Source organism: Puntigrus tetrazona, chromosome 9 (genome assembly GCF_018831695.1).
Source record: "Puntigrus tetrazona isolate hp1 chromosome 9, ASM1883169v1, whole genome shotgun sequence".
NCBI classification, from domain to species: domain Eukaryota; kingdom Metazoa; phylum Chordata; class Actinopteri; order Cypriniformes; family Cyprinidae; genus Puntigrus; species Puntigrus tetrazona.
Window position 1 is genome coordinate 21,543,808 of NC_056707.1, and position 13,287 is coordinate 21,557,094.

Here is a 13,287-nt window from a genome sequence, read left to right on the forward strand (position 1 = left end):
GAATTCATACAGTAGTTTTGTTTATGCTAAAATTTAACTTGGTTTTCTGTAAATTATATTACATGTCTGCTTGTTTCTTATTTTTGTTATCTTGTGGCTATGATATTCTTGATATTTTTGATATTGTTCTTTTGTGGTCTTATGATATTTTGTACAGGTTAGGAAGAGCATATAAATGATTACAGAATTTGTATTTTAGAGTTAACTATTGTTTTTACATTTAAATGTTGAAGTGAATAATTCTGAAGAGCATTTTCTAATGATGATCCTTCTCCTTTAGATCCTCCGTCACCCCCAAGATGGCTTGAAGTAGTTTCTAGTAGCAGGAACAGCGCTGATTTGAAATGGACAGCACCTGAGAGAGATGGTGGCTCTCCAATCACAAACTACATTATTGAGAAGAGAGATGTCAGACGCAAGGGATGGCAGGCTGTAGACACCACTGTGAAAGAGCTGAATTACACTGTCACCCCATTGAATGAGGGGTCTCTCTATGTTTTCCGCGTTGCTGCAGAGAATGCTGTTGGACCCAGTGAATTTTGTGAACTTGCAGACTCCGTTCTCGCCAAGGATACTTTCAGTGTGTACTTTGTCTTTCTCATTGCTTGTTTTTTCCTTTTGAGTGTTTGATATTTTCCATTACATTTGTCTTTCATCTGCTTCCCTTCTTCACAGGTACTCCTGGACCTCCATATAATCTGACCATTACTGAGGTTTCCAAGACTCATGTTGACCTGAAATGGGAAGCTCCTAAGAATGATGGTGGAAGACCTGTCTTGAGGTACTTACATATGGCAGTATTATGTTATTACAGTACTTATTCATATTTTTTATTTAGCTTTTTTTTCATGTGCTATTAATTTGTTTATATTAGTTTTAGTTGTAGTAATTTTTGTATTAAAAACTTTTCAACATTTCTAACAGTTTTGAATCTATTTTAGCAGTAAGGTGTTAATGTGCCATTAATTGGATAATATCTCTTTCCTAGATATGTCATTGAGAAAAAGGAGAAACTTGGAACCCGTTGGGTGAAATCAGGAAAGACCTCAGGTCCTGATTGCCATTACAGAGTGACTGATGTTATTGAGGGCACTGAAGTGCAGTTCCAAGTCTCGGCTGAGAACGAGGCTGGAGTTGGTCACCCAAGTGAACCCACGGATATTGTGGTCATTGAGGACCCAACAGGTATGCTAACCAAAATATCACATTCTATTTATTTATTTATTTGATTTGATTTGATTTAGATATGATATATAAACAAGTATCTACTATTTTTATTTAGTTTGTAGTCTTGGAAACTTAATTTTAATATTTTGAAGAAACATACTGTAACATTAAAGATTTCATTAGGATTATGATTTATTACTTTTCTTAATCTTATAAGAAGCATTGAAATGATTTAAAAAACTTAAAAAACAAATATTGAACTATACTTACTTAAACTCAAACAGTAAAGAGTGTTACTACAAAAGTGAATATTCACTTTTTGATTTAACAGAAAGTTATATCTTCAGTCACTTTTCCGAGTTGGTTTTATTAAGTTTTATTATTAGGTCCGAGTATCATATTAAGATAAATAGAAAATAAACTAAATATCTGTTTATTTTAATTATATGTAATAAAAAATAGTGCTGTCTGTAGGACCTCTAACATTAAGTGTTAAATACCTGATTTAGATATTTAAGATGAAACATAATGAAACCATTCTTTATCTTGTCAGGCCCACCATCACCACCTCAGGAACTGCATGTCACTGAAGCAGCTAGAGATCATATATGTATTGCTTGGAAGGCACCAGAAAAGAATGGAGGAAGTCCCATTATCGGTTACCATATTGAGCTTTGTGAGGCTGGAACTGAGAAATGGATGAGAGTCAACTCTCGACCTGTCAAAGAGCTAAAATACAGGGCTGGGGAGGAAGAGGGCATTGTTCCTGAGAAGCAATATACCTTCAGAGTCCGTGCTGTCAATTCTGTTGGTGCCAGTGAGCCCTCTGACATTTCTGAGAATGTATATGCCAGAGATTCTGACTGTAAGCTATTTTTGCTGTTTTTGTCAAATTATAAATGATCATTTGTTGCCATTTTAATTAAAGGATAATTGATTGCTCTTTGTCTCACATCATTGCAGGCAGTCCAACCCTTGACTTCCAGACCAAGGACCTTGTTGTTGTAGAAGGTGAAAAGATGCATCTCCCAATTCCATTTAGGGCTGTGCCATCACCTAAGATAACGTGGCACAAAGATGGAAATGAACTGAAGGCTGATGACAGAACTTCCTTCAGGTCTGAATACACATCCTGCCATCTGGAAATTCCAGACTGCTTGCACGCTGATGCTGGCCAGTACAAAGTTACCCTGGAGAACAGCAATGGTTCAACTAGTGGAACAATCAATGTTAAAGTTATTGGTATGTTTTTTAGTTTTGTTATCAACAATTTTTTTGGAATATTACAGCTTTTAGCAACTGATGCAAACATAATAATGAAAGTGCAGCTTTGCAATTTAAACATTTGCTTTGGTTTTACTTTGCTTTTTTACAAATGTTAGGTCTTCCTGGGCCATGTAAAGAAATTGTTGCTAGTGATATTACCAAGAGCACCTGCAAGGTGTCTTGGGATCCTCCTGACTATGATGGTGGTAGCCCTGTTCTCCACTATGTGCTACAACGCAGAGAAGCAGGCAGGAGAACCTATGTCAATGTTATGTCTGGAGAAAACAAAGTTAGCTGGCCAGTTAAGGATCTCATTCAAAATGGAGAGTATTACTTCCGTGTCAGAGCTGTCAACAAGATTGGTGGTGGTGAATTCATTGAGCTTCGCAACCCTGTAATTGCTGAAGATCAGAAGCGTAAGTAATGACATTTATTTAAAAAACATTTAAATGTAACTTTTTTTTCACAAAAAAAAATGTCAACAACTTTTTGTTCTTCAAATGCAGAACGTCCTGACCCACCAGTTGATGTAGAAACACATAACCCAACTTCTGAGAGTGTGACCCTTACATGGAAGCCCCCCATGTATGATGGTGGAAGCAAAATTATGGGTTACATTCTTGAGAAGATGATGAAAGGGGAAGAGAACTTTCAGAGATGCAATGACTTCCTTGTGCCAGTGCTGTCCTATACTGTTAAGAGGTTGACACAAGGAAAACAATATCAGTTCCGTGTACGTGCTGAAAACGCAGCTGGTGTCAGTGATCCTTCACGCAGCACACCTTTGATCAAAGCCACAGATGCAGTTGGTATGAATGTAATATTTTGATATTTGCCATATCATACATTTTTATCAGATATGAAGTCCCTCTGAAGCAAGCTTTTGGTACTGGATATGTAATAATTTGTAATAATTGTCATTCTGCTTCCAGATCGTCCAAAGGTATTCCTTAGCGGTAGTCTACAATCAGGCTTAGCTGTGAAGCGAGGTGAGGAGATCCGATTGGATGCCAATATCTCTGGATTCCCTTACCCCCAAATTACATGGATGAAGAACAATTCAACCATTTGGCCAGAGCCACTGAAGAAGAGACCAGAAAGGCCCATTAAGAAGAAGAAGGAGAAAGAAAAGGTAAAGGAGGAAAAGAAGGATGATGCAGAGAAGAAAGATGCAGATGCAGAAAAGAAGGAGGAAGACAAAGAGGCAAAGAAGGAGGAGGTCAAGGAAAAGGAGGAGGAAAAGGAAAAAGAAAAGGAGGTAGAGGAACCTGAGGAGAGTGAAGAAGCTTATCACCCATCCTTAAATGAACGCCTTACCATTGAATCCAAGAGGAAGGGTGAATCCTACATTATTGTGAAAGATACTATCAGAGGTGATCATGGTGTTTTCACCATAAAAGTAGAAAATGATCATGGTGTTGCCTCTGCCTCCTGTGAAGTTAATGTCCTTGGTGAGTATACAATTCTGCAATGTGACATCAACACTTTACAAGAAACATGTAAACCCTTTCCCACCTTAAAAAATCTCACTTTTTTTTTCCTTCTTTTTCAGATACACCTGGACCTCCAGTCAATTTCAAATTTGAAGATGTGAAGAAGAACTCAATCCTCTGTAAGTGGGATCCTCCTTTGGATGATGGTGGTAGTGAAATCCTTAACTACATATTGGAGAGAAAAGATAACTCCAAGGCTGAGCTTGGATGGATCACTGTAACATCAATCCTTAGAGGCTGTAAATTTCTAGTACCAAAACTTATTGAGGGCAAGGAGTACCTCTTCCGTGTCACTGCAGAAAATAAGTATGGTCCTGGAACCCCATGCATCTCCAAACCTGTCATTGCAAAGAATCCATTCGGTATTATGGTTTTTCATTGTTTAAGAACATTATTTGCATTATTGTGTTAGACAGTTATTTAAAAGTTCAATTGGTTTTGTCGCTTCAGATCCTCCAGATGCACCAGAGAAACCTGACATTAAGGATACCACAGCCAGCAGTATGCTTGTTACCTGGACAGAACCCAATGACCATGGCAGCCCTATTGAAGGATACTGGTTAGAGAAACGAGAAATTAACAGCACACACTGGGCGAGAGTTAATCGGACAATGGTTCCTGATTTGGAAATAAATGTAGAGGGCCTTTTGGAGGGTCTGACATATATTTTCAGAGTCTGTGCAGAAAATGTAGCAGGACCTGGAAAGTTCAGCCCTCCTTCAGAACCAAGAACAGCACAGGCTGCAATCAGTAAGTTTGTAGTAATAAAATTTACCATATAAACATATAAAAATGTAATATTTACTATATGTGTATTTGTTTTACATTTCAGGGCCCCCAGGTCCACCAATTCCAAGAATTGTAGACACCTCTGACTATTCAATTGATGTAGAATGGGATCCTCCTGCAGACAATGGTGGCGCAGACATCTTTGGTTATCATGTTGACAAAGTTGTTGCTGGTACCAAGGACTGGTCACGAGCCACTGAGAGACCACACAAGAACCACGCATTTACAGTGTATGGTGTAAGGGAAGGAGCAAAGTATATGGTCCGTGTTGTGGCAGTTAATTGTGCCGGTGAAGGAGAACCTGGTTTTACAGATGCAGTAATTGTCAGAAACCCTGCAGGTATAAAGTTAAACTGATGCAAATTATCTAGACATTCTTTATCTGTGTAATTTAAGTGTTGTTCTAATATAAACAGCTAAATATATGTCTTTGTTTCTTTATTAACAGAGGTTCCAGTCATCGAGCTTGATCTCTCCGTGAGAAATGGTGTTGTCATTAGAGCTGGTGAGATGCTGAGAATTCCAGCACATGTGACTGGTAGACCTTTTCCATCTTTGAAGTGGACAAAGGATGATGGTGCATTAGAAAAAGATCGTATGGAGGTGGAAGAAGCTGGAAAGGACAGCACTGTTGTCATCAAAACCACAAAGAGAAGTGATCATGGCAAATACCAAATCCAAGCAGCAAATCCTAGTGGTATTAAATCTGCATGGACCAGGGTTGAAGTTATGGGTAAGAATTTTTTAATTGACATTTGTATTTGAAATGTTTACACTCATTTTCATTAAAGCATGCATAACATATATTTTCCCACATTTAATTTTTCTTCAGATGTTCCTGGACCAGTTCTTGACCTGAAACCTGTTGTGGTTACCAGAAAGCTAATGATGTTGAATTGGTCAGATCCCGATGATGATGGTGGTAGTGATGTGACAGGGTTCATCATTGAAAGGAGGGAGCCAAAGATGCATACCTGGAGACAACCTATTGAGACACCTTCATCTAAATGTGAGATTGTAGGTATTATTGAGGGACAGGAATACATTTTCCGTGTTGTGGCTAAGAACAAGTTTGGATGTGGACCTCCAGTCGATCTTGGACCTATCCGTGCTGTGGATCCTCAAGGTAAACTTTACACAAACAATGCTTCACTCGTACAATAACACTCAAGATTATGACAGTTTCTATGTATTTATTATTATATGTTTATTAAATGTCAGGTCCACCAACTTCTCCTGAAAAGTTCCACTATACAGAGAGGACCAAGTCCTCTGTTACTATTGAATGGAGGCCACCCCGTAATGATGGTGGTAGTCCCATTCTTGGCTACATCATTGAGAAGAAGCGACAAGATCAACCAGCCTTCCAGCGTGTCAACCCAGAGTTGATCACTGCTCAAATTTTGACAGTTGAAGACCTTGATGAGCTGCATATGTATGAGTTCCGTGCAAAGGCTGTCAATGCATTCGGGGAAAGTGAGCCTTCAATTACCATGACTGTTGTCATTCAGGATGATGAAGGTTTGTACTATTCTAGTTTAACACCACTGTTCTTCACAGAGTTTTATGATGTCTCAGGACACACATTTTATTTTTATTTTTCATGACACAAATTACATCTTTCTTTTGATGATTATAGTGGCTCCAAGTCTGCATATGTTGAAGCACTTCAAGGGTGATTTGATCCAAGTTAGGAAAAACGAACCTGTTGAGATGCCTGCTGAAGTCACAGGCCTGCCAATGCCAAAGATCGAATGGTTGAAGGATGATGTTGTTATTGCCAAGTCAACTGAGAAACTCTTGATAGAAACTAAAGAGGTTGACAGGGTGACATCACATACAAAACTCTCTATCCCTGGTGTTAATAGATTAGACAAGGGCACATACACAGTTACTGCCTCAAATCGTTTGGGATCTCTCAGTCATTCTATCACAGTGGAAGTGCTGGGTAAGTCATCCTATACTGTACAAATATTGGACACTTAAGTAAAACATGTTGACAAAATATCAAACCAAGTGGCATCTGTTAAAAAAAGTGTACTAGAGTATTTCTCAGCTAACTTCACTTTTCCTATTCCCTTTTGCTACTGCTTTTATCTTATTTTTAAATTGTATATCTCTTATGTTCAACATATAAAAAAAAAAACATACTTTTGTAAAATATTTTAAGTTGTACAGTCTTTTATAAAACACATTTCACCTGATTTGATATTTTGTGATCCAATGACATGCAGCAAGTCATAGCTTAATTATCAAAAGTGTTTGTATATTTTGCACATACCTAATGTTTTATGATAATCTTTTTTCATAGATCGACCAACACCACCAAGAAACATTGCTGTTTCAAATATTAAAGCTGAGTCTTGCAAACTTTCCTGGGATGCCCCATTGGATCTTGGTGGCAGTGAACTTACCAACTACATTGTTGAGATGAAAGACCTTAATGGTGAAGATCCTGAAAAGGCTGAGTGGGTGCAGGTTACTAACTCTATTATCGAGAAGCATTATGAGGTAAGCAAAACAAATTTTAAAGCAGTTGTATATGAAGTCATTCAATATATATAAAAAAGAATATTGTTTATCATGTGTATGAGGACTATAAAAAGATTTTATGTTTTTTGCAGGCATGGAATCTTCAAACTGGTGGCAACTATAAATTCAGAGTCAAAGCTCAAAATAAGTATGGAATAAGTGAGGCCTGTGAAACAGAGGAGGTTCAGATTAAGGATCCTTTTGCTCTGCCTGGCCCACCTGAGAAAGTCAGTATTGCTGAGCGTTCTAAGACCCATATGTTACTGACATGGGAACCTCCTAGGGACTGTGGTGGTTCTATGATTACTGGCTACTGGCTTGAGAAGCGTGAAAAGGGCACTTCCTATTGGTCTCGTGTGAATAAGATCCTGGTGTCAAAACGTGGCACAAAAGGCTGGGAATACCAGGTTACCCGTCTTATTGAGGGAACAGAGTATGAATTCCGTGCAATGGCTTGTAATTCTGCTGGTATTGGACCACCTAGTGCCATCTCCGAGTCTGCTGTTGCCGACGATCCCTTGAGTAAGATCATAAATTGTAGATCATAGATCATAAAGTGCATTTATATTTTGAATAGATTTTTACCCATGATGTTTTTTAATATATTTTATGTTTGTGTGTGTAAAGCTCCACCTAGCATGCCAGCAGCTCCTGAGATTGCTGATAAAACCAAGCATAGTGTCACACTGGCGTGGACTCCACCAGCTAAAGATGGTGGCCGGCCCATCAAAGGCTACATCATTGAGATTCAGGATGAAGGCACTTCTGAGTGGGCCAGGATCAATGATGCTGAAAATCTGCATCCTTCTACTGTGTTCACCATTCCAAACCTCCCAGAACTTAAGAAATACAGATTCAGAATCATTGCAGTCAATGAAATTGGCGAGTCTGAGCCAAGCCCCAGAACTACTGAAGTTCGCATAGAGGACATTCAAAGTAAAATCTCTCTCTCTTTTTTTCTTACTTAAATACATATTACCATCCGCTAGAGTCATATGTTTATTTTTGCACGATTTTATGCATTCTTTTAATTTCACAGCTGCACCAAAGATTTTCATGGATATCAGTGCTCCTGACCTGCTGTGTATCCGTGCTGGAACTCCATTTAAGATTCCAGCTACCATCACAGGACGTCCTGTTCCTAAAGTTACGTGGGAGTTTGATGGCAAAGCAAAGACTGAAAAGAAGGATCGTCTTCATTTCTTACCAGTGGATTCACAGGTAACGTCTTTCTCTAATTTTAAACATGAATAATTATTATTTTCTCACAAATTTTTGTAAGATTTATTTATTTTGTATTTATGCATTATTTTTGGAATTAGGTTGAATCTACTGACACAACCTCAGTTGTTACAATTCCTGTGAGTTTGAGAAGCCATTCTGGCAGGTACACAATTACAGCAAAGAACAAATCAGGACAGAAGCATGTCAATGTCAGAGTAAATGTGCTTGGTGAGTTTGCTTACTGTTCAAATATAAATATATATATATGAGAGAGAGAGAAATACTTAATTGAAGGAATTGTGCTCTGAGGTAAACTGATAATGTTTTCCCAGATGTTCCTGGAGCACCCAAAGAACTCAAAGTTACTGATGTCACCAGGACCACAATGAGACTTATTTGGAAACTGCCAGATAATGATGGTGGTGAGAGAATCAAGAGTTATTTTATTGAAAAGAAGGCTGTGAATGGAAAGGCTTGGACAATTGCCAATGCCGCTTGTGCCAGTATGGCCTTTGTTGTGCCCAACCTCCTCGAGGGACAGGACTATTTGTTCCGTGTTCGTGCTGAGAATCGCCTAGGCTTTGGACCATTTACAGAGACCACGGAACCTGTTAGGGCAAGGGATCCTATCTGTAAGTCGTTTACCCTAACATTTTGAAAAGCATCATACATGCCTTTAAATTGGTTTTCAATTAACAGTATTTTCTGTTTTCTTTTAATTTAAAGATCCTCCTGATCCTCCTACCAAGGTGAAAATTAACCTTGTTACCAAGAACACTGTAACCCTGTCATGGGTGCCTCCCAAGAACGATGGTGGAGCACCAGTAAAGCATTATATCATTGAGAGGCTAAGTTGGGATACCAGTGGTCCACAAAAAGAGACTTGGAAACAGTGTAATAAGAGAGATGTTGAAGAGACTACCTTTATTGTTGAAGACCTTAAGGAAGGTGGCGAGTATGAGTTCCGTGTTAAAGCTGTGAATGAGGCTGGCGCGAGTAGACCCTCTGTTACTGCCGGACCAGTTGTCATTAAGGACCAGACATGTGAGTACAAGATCTTGTTTTTTTCAAAATCCATTTTTGGATTTTAAGTTTCTTGAAATATGGCTATTACTTATTTGCTGATATTTGTTTGAAATCTTTTTAGGTGCTCCAAGTATTGATCTCAGAGAGGCATTAGAAGGTGCAGAAGGATATGATGTAAACATTATTGCTAGGATTCAAGGCTGTCCATTCCCATCTCTTGTCTGGCACAAGGCTCCGCAGGACAAGCCAGATGACAAAGCACCTGTACAGTATGACAAACATGTCAATAAACTTGTTTCTGATGAGAAATGCACTCTATTAATTCAGCAGTCAAAGAGAGATGACAGCGCCATATACACTCTCACAGCCACCAACAGTTTGGGAACAGCTTCCAAGAGCATCAAGCTTAGCATTTTGGGTACGTCCCTGAATTTCATAATTCCATTTCCAATCGAATTTTGAATGATTCATTCATTTGAAAGTTAAGAAAAAAAATTATATCCCATTTTTGTGTCCACAGGACGTCCTGGTGTACCCGTAGGACCAATTAAGATTGGGGAGATTTTTGCTGAAAGGATTGGCCTCTCCTGGAATCCACCATTAGATGATGGCGGTTCCAAGATTACAAACTATGTTGTTGAAAAGCGTGAAGAAAACAGAAAAACATGGGTCCATGTCTCTAGTGATCCAAAGGAATGCCAATACACTGTACAAAGGCTGACAGAGGGTCATGAGTATGAGTTCCGTGTTATGGCTCAGAATAAATACGGAGTTGGACCACCTCTGTACAGTGAACCCGAGAAAGCACGAAACCTTTTCAGTAAGTTTCATTCACTAAATTCAGGGGTTTTCAAACTTGCTGATGACCATGATCTCCAAATATCATGATCCCCTTGTGAGGGACCACCTTACTACTATGTGTATATATTTTTTTATTATATTGTGTGAGAAAAAAAAACATTATAAAGATGAAGTAAATTATCTGGAATATATAATATTATTTTACTCTGAAAATGAGTCACTAAATAACATAATACATATCACTTATAGTATATTATGTGTAAAAAAAAAAACCCAAAACTATGTATTAATTAGAATAATGAAGAATAATCCTATGATTACTGTTTTATGATTTAGAGTCTTTATAATGCAGAATAAAACAATAATGATATCAAATTCAACTGATTTTATTAAATGTTTAGTTTGGACCCTGCAAAAATACTGTATTGCTACAATTCAGTCTAATACTTATTTTACTCTATTCTTAACAGCTGTACCTGGACAATGTGAGAAGCCAACAGTCACAGATGTTTCAGTTGAATCTATGACCGTTAACTGGGATGAGCCAGAATATGATGGTGGCTCTCCAGTAACTGGCTACTGGTTAGAACGCAAGGAAACTACAGGCAAGCGCTGGACAAGAGTGAATCGTGAACCTATCAGAATCAGGACTCTAGGTGTTTCCCATATTGTGACGGGCCTCTTGGAGGGTGCTGTCTACCAGTTCCGTGTTCTGGCAATTAATGCAGCTGGAAGTGGCCCACCAAGTTTGCCTTCTGATCCTGTTGCATGTAGAGATCCCATAGGTATGCTATGCTTTCATCATTTTGTTTTGTTTTTTCCCCCTCAGTTTTCAACCAATATATCTATACTTTTTTGTAATGCATATGTATATTTAATTTGTATTCTTTCTTAACAGCACCTCCAGGACCTCCAACACCAAAAGTAACAGATTGTACCAAGTCAACTGTTGATCTTGAATGGATTCCTCCACTTATTGATGGTGGATCTAAGATCACAGGATATTTCGTTGAGTACAAAGAAGAAGGACAGGAGGAATGGGAGAAGGTATATATTAGTGTCTTTCTCTCTCTCTCTCTCTCTCTCTCTCTCTCTCTCTCTTTCTTTCTTTCTTTCTTTCTTTCTTTCTCTCTCTCTCTCTCTCTCTCTCTCTCTCTTTCTCTCTCTGTCTCTGTTTATCTGTCTATATAGATATGTAGATGTACAGATATGCATATTGTTATTTATTGTATGTTTTGTTTCATTTAAAAAAAAATCTGTTTAGGTTAAAGACAAGGAAATCAGAGGCACCAAATTTGTTGTTCCTGGTCTTAAAGAGCTTGGACTCTACAGATTTAGAGTGAGAGCTGTAAATTCTGCAGGTGTGGGAGAACCTGGTGAGGTTTCTGATGTGATAGAAGTCAAGGACAGGACAAGTAAGCATTGGTTTACATTTTAGATTTGTCTTTATAATAATCTATTTAATACTTTCATGTTACTTCATATTTATTTGCCATATATTTTAGTTCCCCCTGAGGTTGACCTGGATGCAACTGTCAAGGAAAAGATTGTTGTTCATGCTGGTGGAGTAATCCGCATCCTGGCCTATGTGTCAGGAAAGCCTGCTCCAGAGATTATTTGGAATAGAGACGATGGTGATTTGCCAAAGGAGGCTGCTGTTGAGACCACCTCTATAAGTTCAGCTCTGGTTATCAAAAACTGCAGGAGGCAACACCAAGGCATTTATACGCTGACTGCCAAGAATGCAGGTGGAGAGAGGAAGAAAGCAGTCATTGTTGAAGTGCTGGGTGAGTGTTTTTTCTTTGAGTCTGAATTCTGAAATTATTTCAGGAAAGTAAAAAACACTAATTGTTTTATTTCTTCACAGATGTCCCTGGCCCTGTGGGTCTGCCTTTCTCGGGTGAGAATCTTACTACTGACTCTTGTAAGTTGACATGGTACTCTCCTGAAGATGATGGTGGCTCTGCTATCACCAACTATATAATTGAGAAGAGAGAAGCTGACCGTAGAGGCTGGACTTCAGTGACATATACTGTCACAAGGCACAATGCTGTTGTCCAAGGTCTTATTGATGGAAAGGGTTACTTCTTTAGAATTGCGGCTGAAAATATTATTGGACTAGGTCCGTTCACTGAGACTGCAGCTCCTGTCGTCATCAAGGATCCACTCTGTAAGTCTCTGTTTCATTGTATCAATATTTCTCATTTAGATATATTGTCACTTTAAATTACTTGTAAAATGTCTCACTCATGTAAACTTTTTCAGCTGTACCTGAGCGCCCAGAGGATCTGGAGGTGATAGCCATAACAAATGATTCAATCAGCGTTGCATGGAGACCTCCCAAGTATGATGGAGGTTCAGACATTACAAGCTATGTTCTTGAGGTTCGTCTTATCGGACAGGACAACTTCAGCCGTATTGCTGTAGACGACAAACTAATGGAACGTAAATTCACACACGTGGGTCTTAAAGAAGGGTCTTCTTATGAATTCAGAGTTAGTGCTGTGAATCAAATCGGTCAAGGCAAACCATCATTCAGCACCAAACCAGTTACATGCAAAAAAGAGTTTGGTAAGTAAGCGCATGCAGGTGATTTGTTCTTTAATTTCATTTTTTTTGACAATTTATAATTTATTGTGTATTATACTTTTTATTAGAACCACCAAATCTTGATCTTGAGTTCCGTGACAAGGTCATTGTTCGTGTTGGGGAAACTTGCACTCTTCAAAGTGGATACACAGGAAAGCCAGCACCAACTATTAAATGGTTCAAAAATGATGAGGAGCTTCAGTCAAATGAAGAAATTGCTATCACTAGCACAAAGAAAAAATTGTTCTTGACTATTGCAAAGTCAAAACGTGATCACAGTGGAAAGTACACTGTTCTTCTAGAGAACTCCATTGGTTCACGCAAGGGCATATGTACTGTTATTGTTGTTGGTAGGCTAATTTATTATTTAGTCAAGCACATTATTTAATTATCTTGCTAT

The 13,287-nt window shown here is 38.4% G+C and overlaps 1 protein-coding gene across 16 annotated transcripts in view; it reads left to right on the top strand.

The window, feature by feature from the left end:
* The window catches only part of LOC122351533 (titin-like), a 156,162-nt gene that overhangs the window by 84,649 nt on the left and 58,226 nt on the right, over positions 1 to 13,287 (top strand). For all 16 annotated transcript variants that reach the window (XM_043248646.1, XM_043248648.1, XM_043248656.1 and 13 more), the window contains 31 exons: positions 281 to 580; positions 676 to 781; positions 989 to 1,185; positions 1,721 to 2,032; positions 2,131 to 2,409; positions 2,550 to 2,849; positions 2,940 to 3,242; positions 3,366 to 3,884; positions 3,986 to 4,288; positions 4,377 to 4,676; positions 4,759 to 5,055; positions 5,164 to 5,448; positions 5,548 to 5,841; positions 5,937 to 6,236; positions 6,355 to 6,663; positions 7,027 to 7,226; positions 7,340 to 7,769; positions 7,875 to 8,183; positions 8,287 to 8,468; positions 8,570 to 8,699; positions 8,804 to 9,103; positions 9,198 to 9,515; positions 9,619 to 9,915; positions 10,018 to 10,317; positions 10,769 to 11,083; positions 11,197 to 11,345; positions 11,563 to 11,713; positions 11,804 to 12,085; positions 12,166 to 12,468; positions 12,564 to 12,869; positions 12,956 to 13,237. In XM_043248646.1, coding sequence (XP_043104581.1) covers positions 281 to 580; positions 676 to 781; positions 989 to 1,185; positions 1,721 to 2,032; positions 2,131 to 2,409; positions 2,550 to 2,849; positions 2,940 to 3,242; positions 3,366 to 3,884; positions 3,986 to 4,288; positions 4,377 to 4,676; positions 4,759 to 5,055; positions 5,164 to 5,448; positions 5,548 to 5,841; positions 5,937 to 6,236; positions 6,355 to 6,663; positions 7,027 to 7,226; positions 7,340 to 7,769; positions 7,875 to 8,183; positions 8,287 to 8,468; positions 8,570 to 8,699; positions 8,804 to 9,103; positions 9,198 to 9,515; positions 9,619 to 9,915; positions 10,018 to 10,317; positions 10,769 to 11,083; positions 11,197 to 11,345; positions 11,563 to 11,713; positions 11,804 to 12,085; positions 12,166 to 12,468; positions 12,564 to 12,869; positions 12,956 to 13,237 — 8,658 coding nt within the window. The remainder of the gene's footprint in view (positions 1 to 280; positions 581 to 675; positions 782 to 988; positions 1,186 to 1,720; positions 2,033 to 2,130; positions 2,410 to 2,549; positions 2,850 to 2,939; positions 3,243 to 3,365; positions 3,885 to 3,985; positions 4,289 to 4,376; positions 4,677 to 4,758; positions 5,056 to 5,163; positions 5,449 to 5,547; positions 5,842 to 5,936; positions 6,237 to 6,354; positions 6,664 to 7,026; positions 7,227 to 7,339; positions 7,770 to 7,874; positions 8,184 to 8,286; positions 8,469 to 8,569; positions 8,700 to 8,803; positions 9,104 to 9,197; positions 9,516 to 9,618; positions 9,916 to 10,017; positions 10,318 to 10,768; positions 11,084 to 11,196; positions 11,346 to 11,562; positions 11,714 to 11,803; positions 12,086 to 12,165; positions 12,469 to 12,563; positions 12,870 to 12,955; positions 13,238 to 13,287) is intronic.